Source organism: Dama dama, chromosome 4 (genome assembly GCF_033118175.1).
Source record: "Dama dama isolate Ldn47 chromosome 4, ASM3311817v1, whole genome shotgun sequence".
NCBI classification, from domain to species: domain Eukaryota; kingdom Metazoa; phylum Chordata; class Mammalia; order Artiodactyla; family Cervidae; genus Dama; species Dama dama.
Window position 1 is genome coordinate 14,343,244 of NC_083684.1, and position 23,767 is coordinate 14,367,010.

The 23,767-nt window shown below is 59.9% G+C and overlaps 1 protein-coding gene across 3 annotated transcripts in view; it reads left to right on the top strand.

The window, feature by feature from the left end:
- Nucleotides 1-21,973, top strand: part of CMIP (c-Maf inducing protein) — a 203,473-nt gene extending 181,500 nt beyond the window's left edge. For all 3 annotated transcript variants that reach the window (XM_061138137.1, XM_061138144.1, XM_061138148.1), the window contains 11 exons: nucleotides 7,142-7,207; nucleotides 8,424-8,450; nucleotides 8,740-8,788; nucleotides 11,217-11,324; nucleotides 14,205-14,321; nucleotides 15,402-15,542; nucleotides 15,880-15,927; nucleotides 16,944-17,090; nucleotides 17,885-17,990; nucleotides 18,290-18,360; nucleotides 19,989-21,973. In XM_061138137.1, the coding sequence (XP_060994120.1) occupies nucleotides 7,142-7,207; nucleotides 8,424-8,450; nucleotides 8,740-8,788; nucleotides 11,217-11,324; nucleotides 14,205-14,321; nucleotides 15,402-15,542; nucleotides 15,880-15,927; nucleotides 16,944-17,090; nucleotides 17,885-17,990; nucleotides 18,290-18,360; nucleotides 19,989-20,042 (934 nt within the window). In that variant the 3' untranslated portion in view covers nucleotides 20,043-21,973. The remainder of the gene's footprint in view (nucleotides 1-7,141; nucleotides 7,208-8,423; nucleotides 8,451-8,739; nucleotides 8,789-11,216; nucleotides 11,325-14,204; nucleotides 14,322-15,401; nucleotides 15,543-15,879; nucleotides 15,928-16,943; nucleotides 17,091-17,884; nucleotides 17,991-18,289; nucleotides 18,361-19,988) is intronic.
- The last annotated feature ends 1,794 nt before the right edge of the window (nucleotides 21,974-23,767 follow it).

Genomic DNA, 23,767 nt, shown 5'->3' on the forward strand with positions numbered 1-23,767 from the left:
GATAGGTGTGTTTCAGGTGCATGTACACAAGTGTCTGGGTGCTTGTGCTGCTTCTGTGCATGTGTAGCTCTTGAGTGCTCATGTGTGGGTGTGAACACTTGTGCACAAGAGCTGGAGTGTGGTTTTCTGTATGTGTGCAGATGTGCCCGTGAGCCAGCATGTGACTGTGTTGTGTGATCCACTCGTGCTTCATGTGCGTGGTGTGGACGTGGTGTTGTGTCCCGTAGCCTCATCTGGTGGGCAGGGAGCAGCGTGCCGTGCAGTTGAGGGTCCGCATGCCTGGCTCATGCGAGGAGCCCTGGGCAGGAGCCAGGAGACCGTCTGCTCTGGGTGGTGCTTCTGAGCTGGGTGCTCCGGGCCGTGGGTGCCCCTCCCTGAGCCCCGTGGTGTCTGTGAGGGTGAGCACATGCATGCATGCACAGGCACACACACACACCTGTGCGCGCAGATACACACGTGCACACGCATGCCTGTGCACATACATGTATACCTGTGTGTGCACATATGCATACATGGTAAGCAGTGGCTTCTCGTGCTTGGAGGCGACTGGATGCAGCCCCCTCAGACTCTTCCTCAGCCCTTGCTTTGGCCCCAGAGAGGAGGCAGGTGTCTCCCAGGACTCAGCCCAGCCTGGCTCATGGTTCTGGCAGCCAAGGCCAGCCCAGAGTGCATGTCCATTTAGCAATGCTCCCACCCAAAGCAAATCCCAGATTCTGCCCAGAGAGCATCCCCCAGAACGCATCTCAGTTTGAGGCTGAAGAACTGCCCACTTCCTCCTGGGGTGGCAGTCAGCCCTCCGAGGGACAGACCGGCCGCGGTCCCATCTCCTCCTCCGGCCGGGCCCTGGTCTCCTCCCCAGACCCCTGAGTCCGACTGTTTTCTGCAAACACCTGGAGCTCCCGGGCCTTGCGGTGGCCCAGGCCCTGACTCACATTTCTCATTAAGCGCTAAGGGTTTGAGTTTCATCATGCAGTTGACACTCATTTTTTTTTTCCTTCTTTGTAAACACATTCATGAATGAAGACTCTGTTCTTCCTAATCTGCTTCCAGACCTCCTGCCTGCCCGCGCCGCCCAGCTGCCAGGTCGTGGGTGGGGGTCGGTGGGCCCGCTGGGCAGTGTTCCTGACCACTGCTCGGAGCAGCCCCTCCCGCCGAGCCCGGGGGTCTCCGCGAAGCAGGGTGCACACCTCCCGAAGCCCTTGTCACCATGGGGGAGCTCAGAGCACCGTCGGGCGCGGTTACTCCTCCTGGCTGCTCTCCTCCGCTGACTGCCGCCTGCTTGAGCCACTGGCCCCCCAGAGGGCGTCACGCCTGTCAAATCCGCAAACCCCAGCAGCTCAGGGCACTCCAAAGTATGATCCGTTGGAAAAAGCACAGATTCAGAGCCAGGCTGTTGGGCTCGGGGGCTGGGGATGTCCGTGTCAGCTTGTGACCGCGGGCTGGTTACCCGCCCTCTCTGAGTCATAGCTGCCTCCAAGCAGAGAAGGCACAGGTCTTCTCAAGGCATGGGTACAGCACAAAGCAAGTACCCCCCAGGCATAAATACTGGGCAGGTGGGGGTTACTGTACTTTCAGTAACAACAACAACTGTATTTCCTCTATTTTAAGGTACTGTTGGGACTGAGACACATGATCTATTTAATAACAGCACTTTGGGAGGAGAAAAAAAGTTGGGGGGATTCAGTGCAGGCTCAGTTTGCAGGAAACGTGCATCTGAGAATTGAGGAAGTGCGGCCATAGGACTTAGTCTGCTGTGTTCTCGGGGCCTCGGTTTTCTCATCCATAAAGTGGGTGTTTTCCTCAGAGGGGAGAATTCAGGACTTGGTGAAAGTAGACCGCTGTGGTCAGTAGGACGGCTCCCTAGATGAGAGTCATGTGTAGACAATGGAAGGACAGAGGCTCTCGTGTGAAATTGAGGGGTCTTGTCAGCACATTGTTGGGTCCAGAGAAGCCCTGCTCAGAGCCAGGGCCCAGCCTGGCAGACTGCAGCCACAAGGTGCAGGCACCTCTCTATCCTGAGAGTGGGCGAGGGTCCTGGTTAGTGGCCTGCCCACTGGAGGGCCTGCAAACCGTGAGAGTCTGACACCTTCAGAAAGGAACATGTGCCACAACCAGCTCCCTGGAGACTCTTGCAAAGAATTGCTCCCAGCACAGGTCAGGGCTGACACTGAAATCACCGTGGTGTGAGACCCAGGCTGGGTGGGACAGTGGGACTTGGGAACATGGACTTGGGAGTCAGACAGACCAGCTTTGGCCTCTAGTCATCTGGAGTCCAGCTCTTAACCTGCTGGGCACGTGCAGTTCACACATCTATGTATCCATCTCTCTATGCATTCTTTCATCAAACACTGACTGCACGCCCAGAGCGGCCGGGTTCTGTGCTAAATGCCGGGGCCCCTTTGCGCGAAGCCTCTGAGTCTAAGTAGTGCCAAGTGCTGAAAGCAATGGCATCGCCCAGTGGGTTAGAACGTGGGAATCTCTAGGCACAAGCGTGGCGGCAAGCCGAGGGACACCCTTCTGTCCAGGAAGAGAAAAGCTGCCGTCACGAGGGCTAGATGGGCACGTTGGCCATTTTCTCATCAGCTCGAATCTGTCTACCTCCTTGTTACTTTTGCAAACACCTGGATTTTGAAAGAGGCCTCAATGGGCTGGGGTTCAGCTGGAAGATGCCTCACCCCTCTGGGGCCCTTAGGGAAAATGCAGACGGATTTGGGGTTGTTCTAGTGACCGAGAAACATACTGGTGACTAGAATGTAGAAGGCAGGCGCTGGGACATGGCCCAGGACAGACCTCCTTGGTGAAGAACTTGCTTGGCCAGACATGTTGGACGGTACAGCTCTGCCGAGGGGAAACGCCAAGGGTTTGGTGCGAGGAAGTGGGGAGACTGGAGACCCTGGCAGATAGGAATGACTGAGAAAGCCTCCAGCAGGCTGAGATGGAGAGGGGGGCTGTAAGAGGCGAGGGGCCAGGATGAATCCACAGTCTGATGTGGCTCTGGGGTGCAGTGGACTGGAGCCCAGCCAGCATCCTCTGTCCTCACGAGGGTCCCCGGGCCCCAGACTCGAGCACTACCAGCTCACCCTCCACCAGCCACTATCCTCCCAGTGGGACTCAGGATAGGGAGCTGGGTTCCCCAGGGGGCAGGGGTGGAAGGACCTCCTCCTTGGTTTCACATCAGTCCGCATGGGGTCCAAACTTCCTCCCCTATATCCAACTCACTATACGCTTTAGGACTGCGAGTCTGCCTCTCTGAGCCTCGGTTTCCCAGTTGTGAACTAAGGATGGTCCTCCTGGTCAGTGTGTTCCGGCCCCCAGGGCTGCCTTGAGAATTCAGTGAATTCCTGCGTGCCTCGTGTTGGCCACAGCACTTGGCGCCTGCGGGCTTGTGGCAAGGACGGGTACCCGGTCCCCACAGTCAGCATCTCTGCACGTGGGCTTCTGGAGAGGGTTTTAGATGTTGCCGGCAGAGCAGCAAAAATTCACATCTTTACGGGTATGCACAGTATACATGTTCGAGTAGGTGGACCCATCTGTTTGGAACCTTGCAGATACAAATTCCTGGGGCTCGTGGCCGCTCTGTAGAGTCCAGACGCTCCCTGGTGCACCCAAGGCCAGTGGATCCGCCCGCAGCCTGGAAAGGTCCCTGGTGGGATGACGGGGCCGAGAACGGGGCTTTGCCCAGGTCGCCAGGCACAGGGATAATGGCCACTCGTTTCTCACCTTGGATTTTAATCCCCAGGTCAGCTGGTCGGCCTGTTGAGGGAGCAGATACTTGTGCATGTGACGGCAGGAGCAGGGCAGGGCGAGCCCCCCGACACACCCTCCTGGCACCCTGGTCTGCCTCGCCCCAGGTGCCCTGCCTCCAGGAAGGCCATGGACCTCCCACTGGTCCTCCAGGCCTCGCTCTGCCCTAGTTCACCACCCCCCTCGGAATCCCTTTGAGAACCCCCTCCCACCCCACCCCAGGGAGCCACCCTCCAGGGTGTGGCTGCGTGAGACCAGGGTTCGGGTCAGACGCTGCGTGCAGGCCACCGTTAGGACCAGGCCTGCCTGACCCAGACCCGTGTGCTGGGGACCCGGCTTCTGAGGTGTCTTCCCAAGCACCTTGTCCAGGGAGCAGCGCAGAGCCCCAGTTTCGTAGCACCTGTCAAGCTGGGTCGCAGATCTGCCGAAGTGCACTGTCTCCTGCCAGGTCAGGGCGGTCGCCCCACATCCTCAGAGCCACCCCGCCCTCATTTCCTGTATCCCCCCCCTCACCGGCCCAGTTTGACCGTGGTGTTACCCACCCACCACCTCCCCACGCCCGCGAAAAGAAGTCCTCGGTCACGTAGGCGCTGAACCCCTCGTGGAGTGGCGCGGGGCTGGAGGCCTGGGTCTCCTGCTCAGAGGGCCTCATTCAAGTGCAGCTTCTTCCTCGTCAGCTCTGTGATCTTCCGCAGGTGTCCTGGCCTCTCTGGACCTGTCCCACCTCTGTAAATGGGTTAGGGGAGTCAGTGTGTGCTGTTTGGCCCGCAGGGCACATCAGAGGCCATGAGGATGCCGAAGGGCCCCTGGTCCACTCTCGCCTTCCTCCCTGAGCCCGGGGAGGCCTGGCTGTCCTGTGCTTCCCGGGGCTGGGCTCAGGCTCCTCCCAGCCCGGCCGGCAGCTCTCCCTGCACCCCCCAGGCCGGCCCTGTTCTCAGGGTGCTCGTGACAGGCACTCTGCTGACCACGGGGGTCCTACCCCCATCCCGTGGGCCTGGCCAGCCCCCCGGGCTCCATGCGCCCGGCCTCGGCCCAACACTGCCACTAGACCCTCCAGACTGGTCACACTGGGCGTTTGGGGCAGGTCCAGGAGCCAGCCACAGACTCGGAGCTGAGCAGGGCCGCGGCCAGGAAGTCTGTCTGCCCTCCCCCTTGTCCTTCGCCCCCGTCCTCCTCCTGGTCCTGCCTGAGCTGCCATGCTGGGCTGGGCACCCGCTTCCACCCAGACCCCAGCCCAGCTGCCCACTGGGCGCCAGGTGACGCACGCTGCTCACCGAGCAGTGTTGTGGACGTCCCCTTCCGTTCAGAAGCAAGCCCGGGCCAGGCAGGTCCTACCGGGAGCCCGGCAGGCACACACGCTCCCCGCGCAGCCCCGGCTCTGGGCCTCTGACACCTACTCTGGTTTGTGGTGGTGGTTCAGCCGCCTGGTCGTGTCTGACTCTTCGCGACCCCATGGACTGCAGCATGCCCACCCTCCCTGTCCTCACTATCTCTTGGAGCTTGCCCAAGTCCGTGTCCACTCTGATTATGGAGAATTTAAACATTGCTTAGAATTTTCTGTATTTAGCAGCATTTCCACACTGAGTGTTTTTTATTATCTTAAAGCACAAGAAAAACTAGTATGTGCCCCTTTTTGAGAACGAGAATGGGCCTGCCTCTGCAGATGCGAACAGTGGGCCAGAGCACAGACTCAGGAGCCAGGCTTCCGGGTGACTGTGTGACCTGGGGCCTGTGCTCACCAAGACTCAGTCTTTGGCTGTAGAATGGGGAGCTCACCGGGTACCCTGGAGGAACGCAGGTCCGATCCACACATGTGCCTGGAATAGCCTCTGGCTTGTGATGGGCACTGTCTACAGCATTTGCACCAGTTATTCTTAAATTTCTCTGGAAACCATGAGTGCGTCAGTGACAGGTGGGGGCTGGGGGAGGGGTTCAGAGGGAGACGAGGCACCTACCAAAATCGGCGACGGCAGGTCTGAGGTCAGGGGTTTCCATGTCCTGACGGGGGCTCCCTGAGCCCAGCCCCCCGCCCTGGGCAGCGGATACCCAGCCTCAGGCACTGCAGTCTAAGGACCTGGCTGGGTATCCTTGCTCCCAGCCTCCCAGCCGCCTGATCTCGGCCAGGCTGGGAGGCATCCCGGGCCTCACTTCCTCACCTGGGGGGCAAGTATGATCCTCCCGTTCTCAGGAGCCTGTCCTGGGGACTCAGAGAGCCCAGCTGGGCCCACTCCGAGGACTTATCTCAGGTCCACAGGCCTTTCTGGGAATCCTTTCCTGTGTGTCCAGGGCTTGCGTTTTTCCTCGGCACACTCCAGGGTGTGCGCTGGACTCCAAAGGCTGCTGCGTTATCGCCGCTTTATGTGGAGGAAGGGGGCTGGGAGCACTTCCGACCTGGGGGTTATCTAAATTGTGCTGGGTGAAAAGATCTTCCTCCTTTTTTGGGAATGAAGTACAGGCAGACACGCGGCATGTAGACAGATACTGTATGCTGAGAGCGCAGTCAGGGGAAAGTGCTGAGAAAGCTCCTTGGGGCGGGGAACAGGAAGGCCCAACTCCGGGAAAGATTGAGAAACTGAATTCTGGGAATTCCCATGGCTAGGGTCTATGCTACCCCTGCTAGAGGCCCAGGTTCAACTCCTGGCTGGGGAAGTAAGATCCCACAAACTGCAGGGTGCATCCAAAAAAAAAAAAAAAACACCCCAAAACAGAAAACCATCGAATTCTATACACAACGGAGTCCTGGGGCCAGCCTCTGCCTAGGCCAGGCTCTCACAGAGAACCAGAGGCCTAGAAACAACGAAAGTGCATTTTCTCTCATTTCCGGCGGGGGGGGGCTGGCACTCTGGAATCTCTGTGTGGCTACTGTTGGTTTTGTCTGAGGCCTCTCTGCTCGGCTGGGAGGTGGTCACCCCTCTTTGTGGGTCTGTGTCCCGATCTCTGCTTATGGGGACACTGGTCGGATTGAATTAGCACCCACCCCAGTGAGCTCAGTTTTACCTTGATCATGTCTTTGAAGGCCCCACCTCCGTAAAGCTACCATCTGGGGTCTCGGCGTTAGGCCTTCAGCGTGTGAATCTGCAGGGGCACGTTTCAGCCCACAGCTGAATGGTGGTCTGGGAGCTGGCTGCAGCAGCTGGGAGGTGGAGTCCGGGAGCTGGGTGACTGGCCCGTTCAGTGGCTGCGGTCAAGTCTCTGGACAGGCTTGACAGGCTCCGCCACCACGTTGCAGATAACAGGCGCTTGTCCCTCGGGGTCCCTGGGAGCCAAGGTGACCGAGAAGAGTCGGGGCCGTGTGGTCCCTGCCTGACTCTCACCCCGTCTCTAACCCTCTGTGATGAGGCACCGTTAACCTCCCTGGGTCCAGAGCACACCTGACCGTCACCCCTTCTCTTTCCAGGTCGGACTATGATGACTGGAGACCGTCTCTGGCCAGCCTGCTTCAACCCATTCCATTCCCCAAAGAGTAAGTCCCCCACACACCCCTGGAAACCTTTGGCCTAAGAGAACAACCTCCATCGTCTACCCTGGCCTTAGCAGGGGACTGGTCAGGTCGTGGGACGCATCTGGGGACGCCACAGATGACAGAGGGAGGTGGAAGTGTTGGTCCTCGGCCGTGGGGCCCCTGGGAATGTTCACCTCCCCACCCTGAGAAATGGGGGCACCACCTCATTGCATGGTTGGATGGCTTTGCTGGGCCACGAATACAAAGCTCTCTGCACTGGCCTTCAGGTGGTCAAGTTAGCAGATGCTTATGGAGCATCAGATGGAGTTGGGTGCCTGCCCCTCCTGTCTCCAAGGACCAGAGTGAAGATAACGCAGGTGGGACCACTCCGTCTGGGGTACAGCCAGACGCTGAGCCCTCCCTTGTTATCCCCATAACGGTGATCTCGCTCCACAGTGAGCTGAGCCAGGAATGGACCCTTCAGTTTTTCTGAACGGTGCTCATCCCAGTATCGAATTTATCTCGGGGAAAAGAGGGAGAAAGCTGTCTGGTGGATGATGGCCCGAGGGGAAGGCTCTGTCTCCATCACCAGGCCCTGAAATGCCTGCAGGCCTCTGTTTTGATAGATGTGAAGCAGTGGGCCCAGGAGGCCACCGCGAGCTCTCTGCAGAGCCGATTAACGAGCCCGTGTTTATGAAATGCGGCCCTCCAAGGGGACATTACCCTCAGTAATTGCCCCATTTGCCGGCCTGGCTGGTCCCTGGAGCCCCCAGGATGTGAGACTGGAGAAATCCGACTCCCGAGGGCAGTGGCGTCATTGGCTGTAGCCCTGGCCCCACGGCCCGGGGGACGCACCCGACAGTGAGCCATGATGCAACGCTGCCCCGGGAACGGTCCCCGACCGCCGCTCCGATGCGAGCCAGTAATTAGCGCGGCCGTGCCTTAATGGTGGAGCGATTAACAGACACACCTGGGTCCCTGGTGCCCACGTGCAGACACACGCACGTGCACCCCGCTGAGCGCCGCTCCTCTCCACCGGAGTGGGCCCCAGGGGCTCAGCCTGTTCCTGTTCTGACCCACGTGGTGTTGAGTCGGGACACGATATCCGTGTTGCCCGCTCAACTTCCTGTTTGCTCCTGGAACCAGGCCTGCCATCCCCAGAGGCAGGCCTGTGGGTTACCGTGCTGTCGTCGTGAGCGCCCCACTCACTGCAGTCTTCCCCTTGTTTCTGTTCCAGAGCTCTCGCTCACGAGAAGTTCACCAAGTGAGTATTCGGGCAACACCCATTACCCCCTTCCGGGACACATGTCCCCTGTCCTGCGGGCATCCCCCAGTGACCAGCCACCCTTTTGGCCCGTCCTCCGCACTTGTGTCCGGGGAGGTGAGGATGGTGCCCCTAGAAGTTCTCCCGAGACTCGTGTCCATCCAGGCCCATCTGGGCATCTCCTGATCCTGCCAGCTCAGCCGGCACCCCACCCCATCCTCAGCGCCCCCATGCTGGTCCACCCTAGCCAGGACCCCAGGCATGACTGTCCCTACGCCGTCTCTTTCAGGGAACTGAAGTATGTGATTCAGAGGTTCGCCGAAGACCCTCGACAAGAGGTGAGGCTGCCCAGTCCCTGGCGAGCACACTGTCCTGCAGCAGGGCGCCTCCCTGACCCCCTTGGGCATCCCGACAGTTCACATGGGCCCCCTGCCTTCGCTCAGACACAGCCCCTGTCCCACGTGTCCGAGCCCAGCCCGTGATGTGAGCATTCTCCTGTAAACGCAGGCTCACCAGAGGTACTTCCCAGCAGTGGTTTCTCCTTGGAGCACAGACAGGCCTCGCTTTAGGGCCAGGCCAGCACCAGGGCTCCTAACCGCATCTGAAGTCGCGGCACATCCTCTCTGCCGTTCTGAGGGTCAGCGGGCCGGGACAACACTGGGCTGGGATCTTCCCGGACACGGTGGCTGAGGGCTGCCCCGAGGGGCCGCTCCCTGCCTCCAGCAGCTGACCTTCAAGGGCAGCAGAGCCTTGCAGCCCAGAGCCCCTGCATGTGAACGGGGACTTGGAGTGGGCTGGGCGCTCACCCCAGCCATGCTCCCATCACGTCAGTGTAAGGGTAACTGCCAGCCTTCGTGAGGGGCTCACCCCATATCGGGCACACACGTGTGCTCATTTAATCCTCATAGCAGCCCTAAGAGTAGGTGTTATTATCACCCCCATTTTGCACCAGAATCACCCTCCTTTCAGAGTTGAGAAAACCAAGGGTACCTGCCCAGGGTCACAGGATGGGTGCCCTGGCTGGGACGGGAGCCGCACCCTGGGAGTCGGGCTCCCGAGCCTGTGTAGGACCCAGCCCTGCAGCGCGCACACTGGGTGAGGGGGGAGAGGGACTGCAGGGGCCACCCCGGGGAGCTCAGGCGCCTTCTCCGCACGTGGAGTCTGGGACATGAGGGGGACCTGGGCATCCCCAGCAGAGCCAGAGGACGAGGAAGGCAGAGGAGGCGGGGGTTATTCTCAGTGGGGCCAAGGCCACGCTGCAAAGCCTTGTTCTGGAAGGATCCGGAAGGATCTAGTTCTAAAGCAGCATGATCCCACCCTGACTCCAAAAGTGGTCCTCAGGCACGAGCAGCAGACAGAGCTTCTGAGCGTCCGGGTCCCAGGGATGGCCTCCGCCGCTCTTAAACCTGAGCCGTGCCCTGCTGGAGGCAGTCTGAGTCCTCCCGGAAAGGGAGGCTTCATTCCAGACTGACTTTGATGTTGATGAATGAAAGCGGTGCCAGCTGCTTTCCAGAGCGGAGCCGCAGCCCGAGCACCGGGAGCGGCCTCTCCCAGCCGGGTCGCCCCGCGAGGACGCGGCCTGCAGCAGGCTCGCCCCGCCTCGCCTCCCTCTCCCGCCGCCTCCCCTCTCCCCATCCCTCCGCCCTCCTCCCCCCTTCCCCCTTCTCCATCCCAGATGGAGCCAGTGGCGGTTTTCTTATAAATCATTTGCTGGGTCTGCTGCACAGAGTCCCGTACTCTGGATCTCTCGTTTCTTTGAAGTAGCTCAGTTGACGTTCGGAGGGGAAATCAGAGCCTGGCCGCCCCTGCACGCTGTTTACTTGTGCGGGGGGTTGTGATCAGGGGACTGTCTGTGAGTAAGTGGCTCTTGGCAGCAGGTCAGCCTTCACTCCTGAAGGAAGTGATGGGGCTCTCGCCTCCCTCTTTGCTGAGGAAGAGGAGGAGGAGGAGGAATACAGGCCTTTGTCTGTCTCTCTGCAGTTACAGCGGGGCCAGGGTGGGTGTGGGGTTCCTCCCCACACGTGTTTGCACACACGCACACGCCCACAGGCGGACACACGGCACTCTGGGAAGGGAGCTGACAGCCACAGAGAGAGCTGGGGGCATGGAGATTGCCCGTGCTCTGCCCAGACCATTTTTCCTAAAAGAGGGCGTCAGGGTCCCAGAGAGAGAGAGGGGGGTCAGTGGGGCAGCATCCACACCAGGGGACGGCGCCCGTGAGGGTGGAGCAGGGGAGAGGCCGACCCCCAGGGTTGGAGAGACAGATGCCCCAAAAGTGAGGGTGAGGAATTCAGGGAGCGGACACCCCAGTAGTGAGGGGATGGGGCGGAGGTTCAGAAAGAGCAGAGTGTGAGAGCGGGGACTTGGAGACACGGGGGGTGATCAGAGGCCCCGACAGACAGAGGGAAGAGCAGCGTCCCCATCAGAGGCACAGGAGAACGCTGTGAAGGTCTCTTCACCTCTTCCCCGACTTGGCCCCAGACTGGCTTCATTCTGGGCGACTGGACTAGCCAGGGTGAGGCCGTCCATCTCTAGGAGCTGGTGGCAAATGGCTGGAGTTCCCCCATGTGTGGTTATCAGTTTTTCCCTAAAGGCCTTCCCTGGATTAGGAGAAGGCTGGGCGTGTCTGGGCTAAACCAGGTTGAACAGATTCCTGGAGCATGAGCGTGGGGCTCATCCGGGCCTTGGCTGTTTGGCGTGCGTGGGTCCTGGGCTCCCGTCATCGCGGGTGCGCGGGACTGACCGAGCGTGTCTCCTCTGCCGCAGGTCCACTCGTGCCTGCTGAGTGTGCGAGCCGGCAAGGACGGCTGGTTTCAGCTCTACAGCCCCGGAGGGGTGGCCTGCGATGACGATGGGGAGCTATTTGCCAGCATGGTACGTGGGGCGGGGGGGGGCGGGGCACTGGAGCTCTGTGTGGGCGCTGGGTTCACCCCTTCTGAGCAGTGAGATCTGCCCTGTGCCTGCTGGGGCCTGCCCCGAAATTTCCAGGCCGAAAGGATGCTAGTGATGAAGGCAGTGATGGAGACACCAGCCCCGAGTGTCACCTTCCCATGTCTCACCCGAGTGGGCACTGAGCCAGAGGTGCCACATTTTACAGATGAGGCGCTACCTGCTCAAGCTACTGGGTTCACTCTGCGCCCCAGTGCCGTGTAGGTTCAGGGGACCGAGCGCTGACTGGTACAGGGGCCCCAGAAGTTGTTGCAGGTCCACCTGCTTGTCTGATCCTTGCACCGAGATGTCAAGGTCGGGATGAGCAGCCCACCTTGGAGAGGAGGGCTCTAGAGGTCACCAAACCCATAAGTACATCCTTTTGGTGGCTTCCGGTCCTTTCCCCGTGCACTGCGGCCAGCACCTCACCTGACCACGCACCATCTTTCTTTGTCTCCACGGCAACCCGTTCCCTTAACTACTTCTGTGTTGACAACAAGCACAGATAGGAGCAGTGGCGTGCCCGAGGTCACACAGGCCTCTGGCCTCCACGAGCCTCCCTGCTCCGGGCGCACACTGTCCGGAGCCGCCCTCCTTCCAGCGGCAGAGGGAGCACAGACGCCCCTTCCCCAGGGCAGACGCTCCTCCAGGCAGCCGGCGCTCTCACCGAGCCCGCTTCCTGACACAGCTCTGCTCCACAATCACGCTTGTCCTGGAGCGTGAGAAGGCCAAGCCTCGGCCAGCCGTGGCCAAGGTCGCAGCCCTGCCCCGCGCTAGCCTGATGACCTTGGACCAGTATCTTTCCTCTCTGGGCTTCAGTGTCCTCGTCTGTGAAATGGGGATTGTAGTCCTGGCATCTTGGGATTACCTTGGTGATTGTGATACTAGATGCGTGGTGCCTGGTGCTCTGTCAGCGCACGCTAGTGATGGCTGTGTTTCCTCTCATCTCTGCTGGGCAGCTGGTTCAGCGGGGTGAGCAGCTTGTAATGCCCTCCGCCGTGAACTTAGGGTGGTGTTTGCACTGTGACGACAGACCCCAGCGCTGCCTCTGGATCCTTGCTTGGAAAGGGGCTTATTTTTAGGTTCCTTTTCTTACGCGCTCACTCACCACAGCTCGCTCACCTGCTGCCTGAAGGCTCCCTTCAGAGTGCCCTGTGCATCCTGGAAATGCCGGCCTTGCCTGCCAGCACCACCTCTCTCTCACTTCTCCTGGGCTCCTCTGATGTCACAGCGTCACCATGGCAACGTTTCATGGTGCTCCCCCCCCAATGCAGTGACTGTGAACGAGAGAAGCGGGAGCTGGCAGCTCCCCAGCCTGAGAGATCGCATTTGTGAGCCAGAATTGTTAATGATGGAGCGGAAAAGGGTCTATGTGGGGAAGGAAGCAGGCGGCCCCTGGATGGCGGTGCAGCGTTGCCATGGAGACACGTGGCTCGGACGCCGTCCCCTGGATGAGGCTGCCGCTTCCAGCCGTGGCCGGGCGTCTGCTCCACTGTGAAGTCAGGAAGCACAAGCGAGGTGGCTGGGGACCCTGACCCTGAGCCCCACCCCCTGGTGCGCTGGGAAGCAGCACAGACCCCTGTGCCGAGCGCAGGTGATTTACGGCGTCATGGTGCTTCCAGGGTGCAGCGAGGGGCATCAGCCACATGCACACATACATCCACTCTTTCTAAGATTCGTTGCCCAACTAGGTCATTACGGAGTCCTGAGCATAGAGTTCCCTGTGCTAGACAGCAGGTCCTCACTCGTTAGCTGTTTCATATACAGCAGTGTCAATCCCAATATCCCAGTTTGTCTCCCGCCCCGACCCTTTCCTGCCAGTAACTGTGTGTTTTCTACATCGGTGACTCCTGTTTTGTATGTAAGTTCATTTGTACCCCTCCTTCTTATTAGATTCCACATATACGCAATATCACAGGATGTTTGTCTTTCTGCATCTGACTTACTTCACTCAGTATGACAATCTCCAGGTCCACCCAAGAAACACAGTTTTTTTAACAGCTGTCCCGCACGTAACCCAGACAGAGCAGAATTGACCAGTTCTGGGATTTCTGGGGCAGGCGCCTTTGGGGCCTCGGGGGGCACTGGGGGTGGGGAGACAGGGCTCCACGACATCCCCGGCCCCGCGGGTGTGGCCGGGTCCTGTGCACCCTGAGCACGGGCCTCCAGAAGTTCCTGCCAGGCGTGACCCTGCTGAGAACCCAGGGCGTCAGATGTCAGCACAGCCCCGAGGGCAACGGGAGAGGGGGCTCGTGTGTGTGTACAGGGCGCGGGTAAAACCCACATACCGTGAATCCTGCCACCTTAACCGCTTTTTTATGTTTTACTGAAGTATGGCTGATTCACAGTGCTGTCTTCATTTCCGCCCGCCGGAACCCTTTCTACGTGTCCAGTCTGTTAGCAACAAGTGCCCTGACACCATCCTGCAGTCATCACAGACCTTCATCTTCTCAAACTAAAACTGACCCCTGTCTACACTCACTCACTCCCCGCTGGCCCCCGCCTGGCCCCCCGCCCGCCCCCTTCTGTGTCTGCGGTCTGACTCTGCATCCCTCCCAGGAGTGGACCCTGCAGGGCGTGTCCTTCTAGGACTGGCTGACCCCAGGCAGCAGTGACCACGGGGTTCATCCCCGTGGGAGCCAATGTCAGAGGGGTCCTCTGAATCCCCGGGGAGGGTCTGGTGACGGGTTCAGATCTGCTGTCCAGACAGGGTGTGGGGTGCGTCTGGTCAGCATCTTCCGGCCTCAGTCTCTGGGCCACAGGCAGGCACCGCGGGGCGCAGCCCGTGGCGGTCGCACCCCTCACCTGGCCCGTGTCTCCTCACAGGTGCACATCCTCATGGGCTCCTGTTACAAGACCAAAAAGTTCCTGCTCTCCCTGGCGGAGAACAAGCTGGGACCGTGCATGCTCCTGGCACTAAGGGGGAACCAGACCATGGTGGAGGTGAGGAGCCAGCCCCACGCCCTGGCCAGGCGGCCGACTCTCCCAGGCCTTCGTCCTTGCTGAAGCAGCACCTTCCAGGAGCTTCCAGGCGCCCAGAGCTACTGCAGGAGCTGGGCCATGGCAGCAGACGAGGCAGCCCTCCTGAGCCTGGCGGGGCAGGAGGCCCTCGTCAGACTGTCTGTTCATTTCACGTTCATTTAACTCGTGATCATCTGTCGGTCCCAGGGATTGAGCAGGTTTCTGATCTGTCTGCCTTTTGCTGCAGAACAGACCACCTCCAAGCGGGGGGCTCCAAGCAGTGATGCTCATCTGTTTTGCTCCTGGGTCTTCAGATGGTTGGGCTCCGCTGACCACTTCTCACTGTGGTCTGTCATGGGGTGGCGGCGGATGGGGGCGGGCGGGCTGGGTCTTCCTGGAGCTGCCTCCTCTGCATGTCCAGCGCCGTCCTGAGGGGACTCAGCCCGCGGAGACGGAGCAGCTGGGGCTCCCAGGCCACTGTCGGCACTGCAGCCCTGGCCTAACCTGTCCACTCGCCAGCCCCGGGCACTCGGTCACCTCTCTGTTCCCCAGAGCCCCCAGCAGCCTGGGGCTCCCAGAGCCACTGCAGAGAGACCAGGCAGAAGCCACGTGTCTCCTCCGGCCTCCGCCTCAGGGTCAGGGAGAGTCACTTTCTAGCCACCAGAAGGGGGTCAGCAAGGCTAGACCCGGGGCAAGGACAGGAGTTAGACTTCACCTGTTGGCGGGGAGGGCGTCAAGCAATCAGAAAGCCGAGGGGAGAGAGGGTGGTCTGTCTCTCGGGCTCCCCCAGCCCCCGGGCCCAGCCACATCGCGCGTGCGCTGTTGGCCAGGTGCTGCCGGGCGTGCCCATGACACGGAGGGGGCGCCGGGGCAGGTGATCCCCCAGCATCGTGCAGAGGGCGGGGGGAGGACAGGACCTCCGATCGCAGGGCGCCCTGACGCCGGCCCTCCGCAGGCGCGCGGGGCTCTCGGGACGGGCTGAGGGTTGGGCCCCCGCAGCCTTGGTGGAGCAGCCCTGCCCGGGGTCCCAGCCGGTGGTGAGGCTCCTCCCGGTCTCGGCAGATCCTGTGCTTGATGCTGGAGTACAACATCATCGACAACAACGACACGCAGCTGCAGATCATCTCGACCCTGGAGAGCACGGGCGTGGGGAAGCGCATGTACGAGCAGCTGTGCGACCGGCAGCGGGAGCTGAAGGAGCTGGTGAGAGCGCGGCTCTGCCCGGGACCCCCGCCCCGCCCCGGGGCCTCTGCCTCCCCGACTCCTCTGATGTCCCAGAGCCCCAGGGGCCGGCTGGGCTGACCGCCCCCTCTCCCTTCAGGGGCCTTCACTGTCTCAGTTCCCTGCTCTCCTGCTGGTGTTCCTTGGAATCGCCTCTCTGATAAACCACCTGCACTCGGGCCTGGCCTCGGGGTCTGCCCTGAGACCAAGACCATCATGTTGTCTGCCGCTGGTGCCCTGAGAGGTGTTCGCTGGAGGTGGGGGTCCAGGGGGACGCTCAGGGAAAAGTGGGTCCTAACCAGCTGGCTTCTCTTTGCAGCAAAGGAAAGGCGGGCCCACCAGGCTAACACTGCCCTCCAAGTCCACAGTGAGTTGGTTTCCTCCTGGGGGCTGGGTGGAGGGAAGAAGGTGGGCTAGTCCTCCCTGGGGGGGAGCAGCAGACAACCTCTCTTGGAGGTGATGGGGAGAGGGGAACAGGGACTCAGCTGTACTTGACAAGCCAGCTTTTCTAGGCTAGAACTGTGTTGCAGGAAACCAAAGGTGATAAAGATTATTGTTAACATGTTACAAGTTATTCATAATGATGACAATAATAGCTCACATACGTTGTGCATTCGTGTGCCAGATTCTGTGCTAATAATTCATTTTATCTTGACACTAAGCTTATCAAGTCGGTGCCTCTTTCCTTCTCCATTTTATAAGGTCTTCAGGGATCTTAGTTCTTTCCTCCTACTGCCCCCCTGTCCTTGGCACGTAGCTTCCACTTCACAATCCAAAAGAGCTGCTGAAGCTCCAGCCATCTCATTTCCGTTCAAGCCATGAGCAAGAGGCAAATAACACCCCTCTTCCCTTTATGGACCTTCCTGGACGTTCCAATGGACACATCTGCTTATATACCATTGTCCGGGTTTAGTACATGGCCCCATCTAGCTAGGATGTTAGCCTTAATACAGGGCAACCAGTTGGCAGCTAACACTCAAGGATTCTATCACAAAGATGGAAGGGACCCTCAGCGACCTCGGAATCTAACACTCACATACTCGCTGATCCCCACAGGCCTTAGTGTTGAGGGGACCTGAGTGTTTGCAGGCAGGGAATGGGCACAAGCCTGGGAAAGAAAGAGGGTCAGACGCACAGGCACAGGCACACTGTGGGAGGGGCGTGGCCTAGGAACCCCCGGTGGTGACTCGGTGCGACTCTGCGCTCCCAAGGCTTTCTCCAGCCAGACAGCTGCCACCCACAGAGACGTGGAGGCAGCCCCGCCCTCCTGGACAACCCACTGGGCCATGCTGTCCCCCCAGTTAGAGCTCTTCATGGGGAGGTGGTGGTGGGGAGGCCCCAGGCCTCCCCTGAGACCCCGCCTGCCCATTCACCCACCTGCAGGACGCTGACTTGGCTCGTTTGCTGAGCTCTGGCTCCTTCGGAAACCTGGAGAACCTCAGTTTGGCCTTCACCAATGTAACCAGTGCCTGCGCTGAGCACCTCATCAAACTGCCTTCTCTCAAGCAGCTAAACCTGTGGTCCACTCAGGTACGCATGGCCTGCCCGCTGTCCACTGCGCCCTCCTCCGTGCCCACCCTGCACCCCTGTCCCAGGCCTGCCCTGCACCATCCTCCATGGCCAGCTTTCTGCCCAGGACCCGTGGGTCCAGCCGCTTGATTCCCACGCCCCTCTGCAGCCCAGCACCCGCGCCCCCCAGGGTCCCAGACCAGAGGAGGGCTAGGCCCCCGTGAAGCCCAGCGGCCTGTCTCACAGTTGGAGCTGCCGAGGCCCAGAGCAGGGAAGGGACATGCCAGGCAGAGCCTGGGGGAGCTGACGTGGGTCTCAGGCCCCCGCCTGGGGAGTTGCAGGTGGCCTGTGGGTCTCCTCTGGGTGATGATGAATGCAGGGCACACGGCGCCCTCTGTCCTGCCCACACCAGTCTGGCTCTTAAGCACTTACTCACCAGCACATGTGGTCTCTGTGAGGTGCAGGCCCACCGACACCAGCTCACAGCCGGGGCCCCCAGCTGCCCCCCGTCCTGCTCGGGGAAGGACCTCTCGGCTCCCACTCAGAGCCGCAAGTCGCTGGGTTCACAGCCTCCCTTGACAGATGGCAACACCAACTCTGGTGGGGGAGCAGGGCCCTTGTCGGGGCCATGGCCCCAGCAGACCCGGCCTGGTGTGAACCCAGGTCAGGGAAGTGGAGTCTCCGAAATGACTGAGGGCAGCCTGTGTCCAGAAGCGTCCAGGCCATGGGCCTCGGGCCTGGGCCAGGCCCCGTCCCCTTCCTGGGCCGCTGCCCCCGCCCCAGGCGGCCCCAGACTGAGGGCGTCTCTCCCGCAGTTCGGAGACGCCGGCCTGCGGCTCCTGTCGGAACACCTCACGATGCTCCAGGTGCTCAACCTGTGCGAGACGCCCGTCACCGACGCCGGCCTGCTGGCCCTCAGCTGTGAGTCCACACGCCCGTCCCTCAGTCCTTTCTCCGTTCCCACGGCACACGGGGCACCGCGTGCTCACCGAGTACCTCCTCCGGGCCAGGAGCAAGGCGGGTGAATCTCCCTGCCCTCCTGGAGCTGATGTCGTTGAGGACAGGAAACATGAGCGAGGCGCAGCCCACCCCCTCACATGGTCACAGCGGGGTCCCTTTGGGCCGGTCCGCAGTGGGCAGCAAGCCCTGGGGACACTGGGGTACAGGTGCCCCTGGCGGGGTCTCACTGACCTGATGACTGTCTGTCTGTTCCCATACAGCCATGAAGAGTCTCTGCAGCTTAAACATGAACAGCACCAAGCTCTCGGCGGACACCTACGAAGACCTGAAGGTAATCCCTTCCCCCACTCCTTCCTGCCTTTGCACGTGCAAAGGTCCTGAGGCAGAGAAGGGTCAGCATGCACTGGCTCTGCAGCAGATGTGACTAGAGAACAAGAGAACAGATTGGGGCCAGACGGCATCAGCCCTTACAGGTCGCGGCAGGACCCTGGATTTTCATCTGAGTTCAGTAGAAAGCTTGCCGAGGCTCCGAGAAGGGCAGTGGATTATGCTAAAGGCTTGTTCTGGCTGTTAGGTGGAGAACGGGGTTTCTGAGGGAGAGTACAAGCGGGGGTAGTGCCACAGAGTAGGGTTGTAGGACTGGAACTGTCACATGGGCGAGAGTTGGGACCCGCCTGCTGTGCTTGGCTGGCAACTTAAAACTGGGGAAAGACAGAGAATCTGAATGGTAGAAGGCAGACACGTTTGTTTGTTAAAAAAAAGCATGTCTCATGAGGGCTGGAGACTCCCAGGCCCAGCGCCCTGGGAAGGAAGGGCTGGGCCAGGAGACACAGTGCCATGAGTGCACTGGCCCCTGGGCACCCTGGAAGCCCACCTCCAGCATGGCCCCCTGCCCCCCAGCTCAGTCAGACCCACAGCCCAGGGCTCGCTCACTGGCCAAGCCTCCAGATGGCCTTCAGAGCACCCACTGTGTGCCAGGCCCATGCTGAGAATGGGGGCAAGAAGGTGCAGCCAGTTTACCCCTACCTAGGAGAGAGCTCAGACTCAGTGGACAGACACGCGCAGCAAACTGAGGGAGGTCAGGGCTTGGGGGCCAGCAGGGAGGGGACCACCTGCTCGGCCCACCATTGGGCTGAAGGAGCCTACACAGAAAGGAGGAGTTAGAAGTGAGCCTGCCGGGCAGGCCAGTGTGCAGGAAGCTGGGGAGACAGGATGTAAAGGCAGGAGACCAGCAGCCTCTCTGTACAGCAAAGGCTTGCAAAAAAAAAAAAAAAAGTCAGCTGTTTATAAAAGAAGGCAGAGCAGGAGTACGGCTGGGCGGCAGGGGTGGGGAGCAGGAAGCCGCCCTGAGGAGCTGCAGGTGGGACTGTATAGTCTAGTGACACATCCCGTCGGAGAGCCTGGGTGTGAAGGCTTTCTGCCGACCCCCAGGAACCTGCAACTCAGGGATCCTCCTCCATTCTCCTCGCCCAACTCCTGGCAGCCTTGAGGGCACATTATCATAGACAAGTGAGAACACTCTGTGTGCTGAGCACGCAGCGTGGTCTCACACAGGGCGCTCTGGGTTTAGTCCCTCGTCCCATCCTGTGAGCCACAACTGGACCTGGAGTCCCTCCACAGAGGAGGAATTCCGCTCTAGAGGCCCAGACTCTGCCCACGGGCACGTAGCCTGCAAGTGACAGCGGAGGGCGCACACCCCAGGCTTCCCACCCCCAGAGCTAGTGATTTGAAGCCCCTCTGGGCTGTGGACGTGGACTCCCCAGCAGCTGTCACCTGCTATCCTGGGGCTGGCCACATCCCACCTGCTGGGTTCTCCCCAAGGTCCCCCAGTTCTGGGCTTCGGAGCCCCAGACAGTGACAAAGTGGGGAGGGCTCAGTGGGAACGGTAGTCACTGGTGTACAGGTGGAGCTCCACGCCACCAGGTTCTGGAAGGGACCGGATCCTTCTTGCTCCCCCAGGCCAAGCTGCCCAACCTGAAGGAGGTGGACGTCCGCTACACGGAAGCCTGGTGAAGCTCCCGTCGGCAGGAAGCAGTTTGCAACCACAACTCACAACTCCTGACTAATAGCCGTAGAGCAGCGGGTCTCGGGGTCCCACCCCCGTCCTGGCTGTGAGATAGATGGGGGAGTCTTTCTGGGGGCAGAGGGCGGAGGGGGGAGGGGTGGGGAGGGGGGGTCCGTAAGCACGCCCAGCCCCCGCCTGATTCTTGTAGCTTCATAATCGGAAACCTTGACCTGATCTAAAACGGACTTCGTAGCAACCGGAGAGTGGCAGTGGGTGGGGGAGAGGGTGGGGGTGGGGGCTTGGGGAAGGGGGACCCTTTGTGGATTTTCTTTGCCTTTGTGTTCAATGCTGTGTGGGAACAGTCAAGTCCGACCCCACATCACGCGACCCCACTGGGCCCAGAGGCCGAGGAAGGATGCTGTCCTCCTCCGAGGCCCGCCGAGAACTCGAGAACTCGCCCCACCATCGCCGTCGGACAAGACCCAGTCCCGTCACCCCACCCATCCTGTGTTCTCGCCATTGCTATGCAAAGTGATTCTTGTTGTACATAAGATTTAAATAACGCGCCTATTTAAGAAATGTTGACAAATTGCAGGTCTGGGACCTGCCTGTTATTTATGAAGTCTTTGACCCGCCCGCCCGCCCACCCGCCTGCCCGCTGGCCGCCCCTGGCGTGTAGTACTGTACAAACCAGTCAGCTGGTAGTGGTAGTATTCTTGTTATTTTTTTAAAGGAAACAAACAGACGGAAAAGAAAAAAAAAAAGAACCTCCTTGGAAATTTAATTGCTTTTTTTGTAACGGATTCTGTCTGCTAATGCTCTCTTGTCCGTCCGTCTGTCCGTCCCCCTGCCCACCCCGCCACCGTGCATTTTGATTCCAGAAGTCTCCAGTTTCCTCACAGGGTGGGGGTCAGACTGGGGGAGGAGAAGTGGGGTCCCCACATTGTCGTCTTGCTCCTCTAAGGCCCCATCGTCCTCTCGGCCCCCTTTTACGAATCTGGAGGGGTGGGGTGCTAACCTGTCCCCCCGTCCGTCCCGTAAGAGAGCTGCCCCCACCCCCTCCCCCCGAGCACTCCTGTCTCTGGTGGCCTCTGCCGTCCCCCTCCCGACTGAGACTCTGCCACCCGTGGCCTCCCCGCCGTCCTGTGCCTCCCGTGGTCCCTCATGCATGCCCGCCTTTCTGCATGGTCTCTTGGGAGAAGAGAGACATCTCCTCCACTGGCCTGACTGCCCACCCCACCCCATGAATGTGACCACTGCAACGCAGACTCCCTCCCGCCCTTCTCTGCCCCTCCACCTGCCCCCCCAAAGACATACCCACCTCCGTTTCTTTTATAAACAAGCCCTCACTGTACAGAACAGCCCTCATGGTTTACTTGGGGTCCCCTCTCCCCCAAGCCCCGTCTTCTGTTGGTTTAGCACAAATACTCCCCTCTTTCAGCACCTCCAGACCTAACCCCCAGTCAATGTAATTGTTTTATATATATTTAATCTTATTCAATGGAAACCATGCTTTTGTCGTTTTATACTTTGCTAGGTAGACTTTATTAGCCCCCCCAACTATGCCCTCATTTTTTTAAAAAAGGAAAAAAAAAAGAAATTGGGTTTCAGTCTTAATTCATTTTCTGTGCCAGGTTTGATTTCGTGCGTGCGTGTGAATGTGTTCTGTCTCGTGTTTTGTTTTTGTTGTTGTTGTTTTCTGTTGTTTGGTTTTATTCGCTCCCCTCTGGTCCCATACTTTACAGCACTCTGGTGCAGGAAGAAGCAGAAGCAAAAAAATAAAAAATCTAAAAAGAAAAAAAAAAGAAGAAGAGCCGAGACATGCCACCTTTTCCCTTCGCACTGTTGCTTTTCCTGATGGTTAATACTACTGTCACGTAGCTGTGTTCAGAGATGTGAAAAACTTTCAGGCAAAAATAAACTGTAAGTGACTCATTGACATCTGGCCTTTCTGTGTGGCTTTGAGGGGGCCTGGTGCGGGGACAGGAAGGGCCAAGACCTAGGCCAAGAGTTGGGGGGCTCACAGCAGAGCCTCTACACCCTCTTGTCAGTGTCCAGGGCTCCACATCCTGCACACTTGGAGCCAGATCTTTGTTGTGGGGCCACCCCGGGCTTCAAAGCCAGGTCCTCAACCCCCACCCCCACCCCAGCAGATAGAACAACCAAAAATGTCTCCAGAGGGTGCCCAGTGCCCCTGGGGGCCAGTCATCCCCAGGAGAGAGCCTGGCTGTCCACCTGTGCCACAGGACCCCCAGGGACGCTCTAGTCCAGTGAGGTGCCTGGGAAAATGCACGGTCTGGGGTGGGGCCCCAGACTCTGCATTTCTGAGGAGCTCTAGGCGACATCGATGCTTCCACCCACCCTCCTCTGCCCCCTAATGCCCCTACACCATCTTCCAAGCCCTGAGGACGCTCTGCCTCGCCTCACACCTGCTCTCACTTCCCGAGACCGTTTCAGCTGACCTGCGCGACGCCCTCTGGCCGATCAGGGAAGGCAGGTGCCCTGCGGGAGGCTCGGGACAGCCCAGACTGGCAGGGCCAGCGGGCGCTTCGGGACCTCCCGTCTTCAGGCCAGATGGGCCGGAAGTCACGAAGGCCCGCTGCAGGCCGGGGTGCAGGGCCTCAAGGCACCGCAACCCGCCACCTTCCCGCCCAACAGAGGCCCTGGCTTAGCAGGCGCTCATCACCTCCCAGACGAAACGGAGGACCCTGCCCTCTGCCTTCCGCTGTCACCTCAGCTCCTCCGGCCCAGCGGGGAGAATGCAGACTACCGGGCGGACGCAGGGCCAGGGGAGAGGGCGTTTCCTCCCCCGTGCTGTTCTGTCAGGAGCCGCCTCTTCCCTGAGATTTGATTCCAGCTCCCACAGAACAACCGCCACCTTCAGCCTAGGCCTGGCAGATCTGCGGTAGTCCCAGGAGCCTCACTTGCCTCAACCCCGCCCACCCACGTGCCTCAGAGAGCTCTCGACCCCACCCATCCACAGCCTCGCAGCTCTTAGCCCCGCCTACCCACGTGACTCGCAGCTCTTAGCCCCGCCCACTCCACATGCCTCACAGCTGGAAAGCCCTCCGCTTGCGGAAACTGAGTTACCCAGTGTCTTCCCCTTGCCCCGCTGACCTACACGTGGAAGCAGCCCCTGCTGCAAGTTCCCGGACCTCAGCATCCCTTGTCAGGTCGCTAACTGTAGCCCTGACCCACACCCCCACCCCCCACCCCCAGGAGTTAGCCCGTCCTCACACGCTTTGCACAGCCCACCAGGGTGGGCCTTCTCTTTCATGCCAAGACCCTGCTTTCCTCCACCAACACACAAGCAACCCCCGCAGCTGATGTGAGTGCCCCACTGAGAGCCCAGTGGAGCGCTGGGCTCTGGAGCTGGGGAGGGACGTTCGTCATGAAATTTCAGGGAAAATCCTGAATTAGGGACAGGGAGAAACACTCTAAAGAGAGTGGCTGTTGGATTAGTGGGAGCTGAACTCTGGTCCACAGGCCAGCTTGATACCCCGCTCACAGTGACTGCTCTAGAATGCGCTGCCTTCCAGTCATTTAGGGTGTGAATGGTACACCTTGGAGTCATGCCAAGTGGGAACCTGGTTGTTATTTGTGTCTGCCAGACTGCTCTAAAGTTAAGCTGTGCTAGAAGTTTCTGTGAAGGCCAGCAGGGAAGGGGATCAGAGAGCCTTGGAAAAGGGCCTGGTTTCGTTCATTCATTCATGCATTCAACCATTCTTTGTTG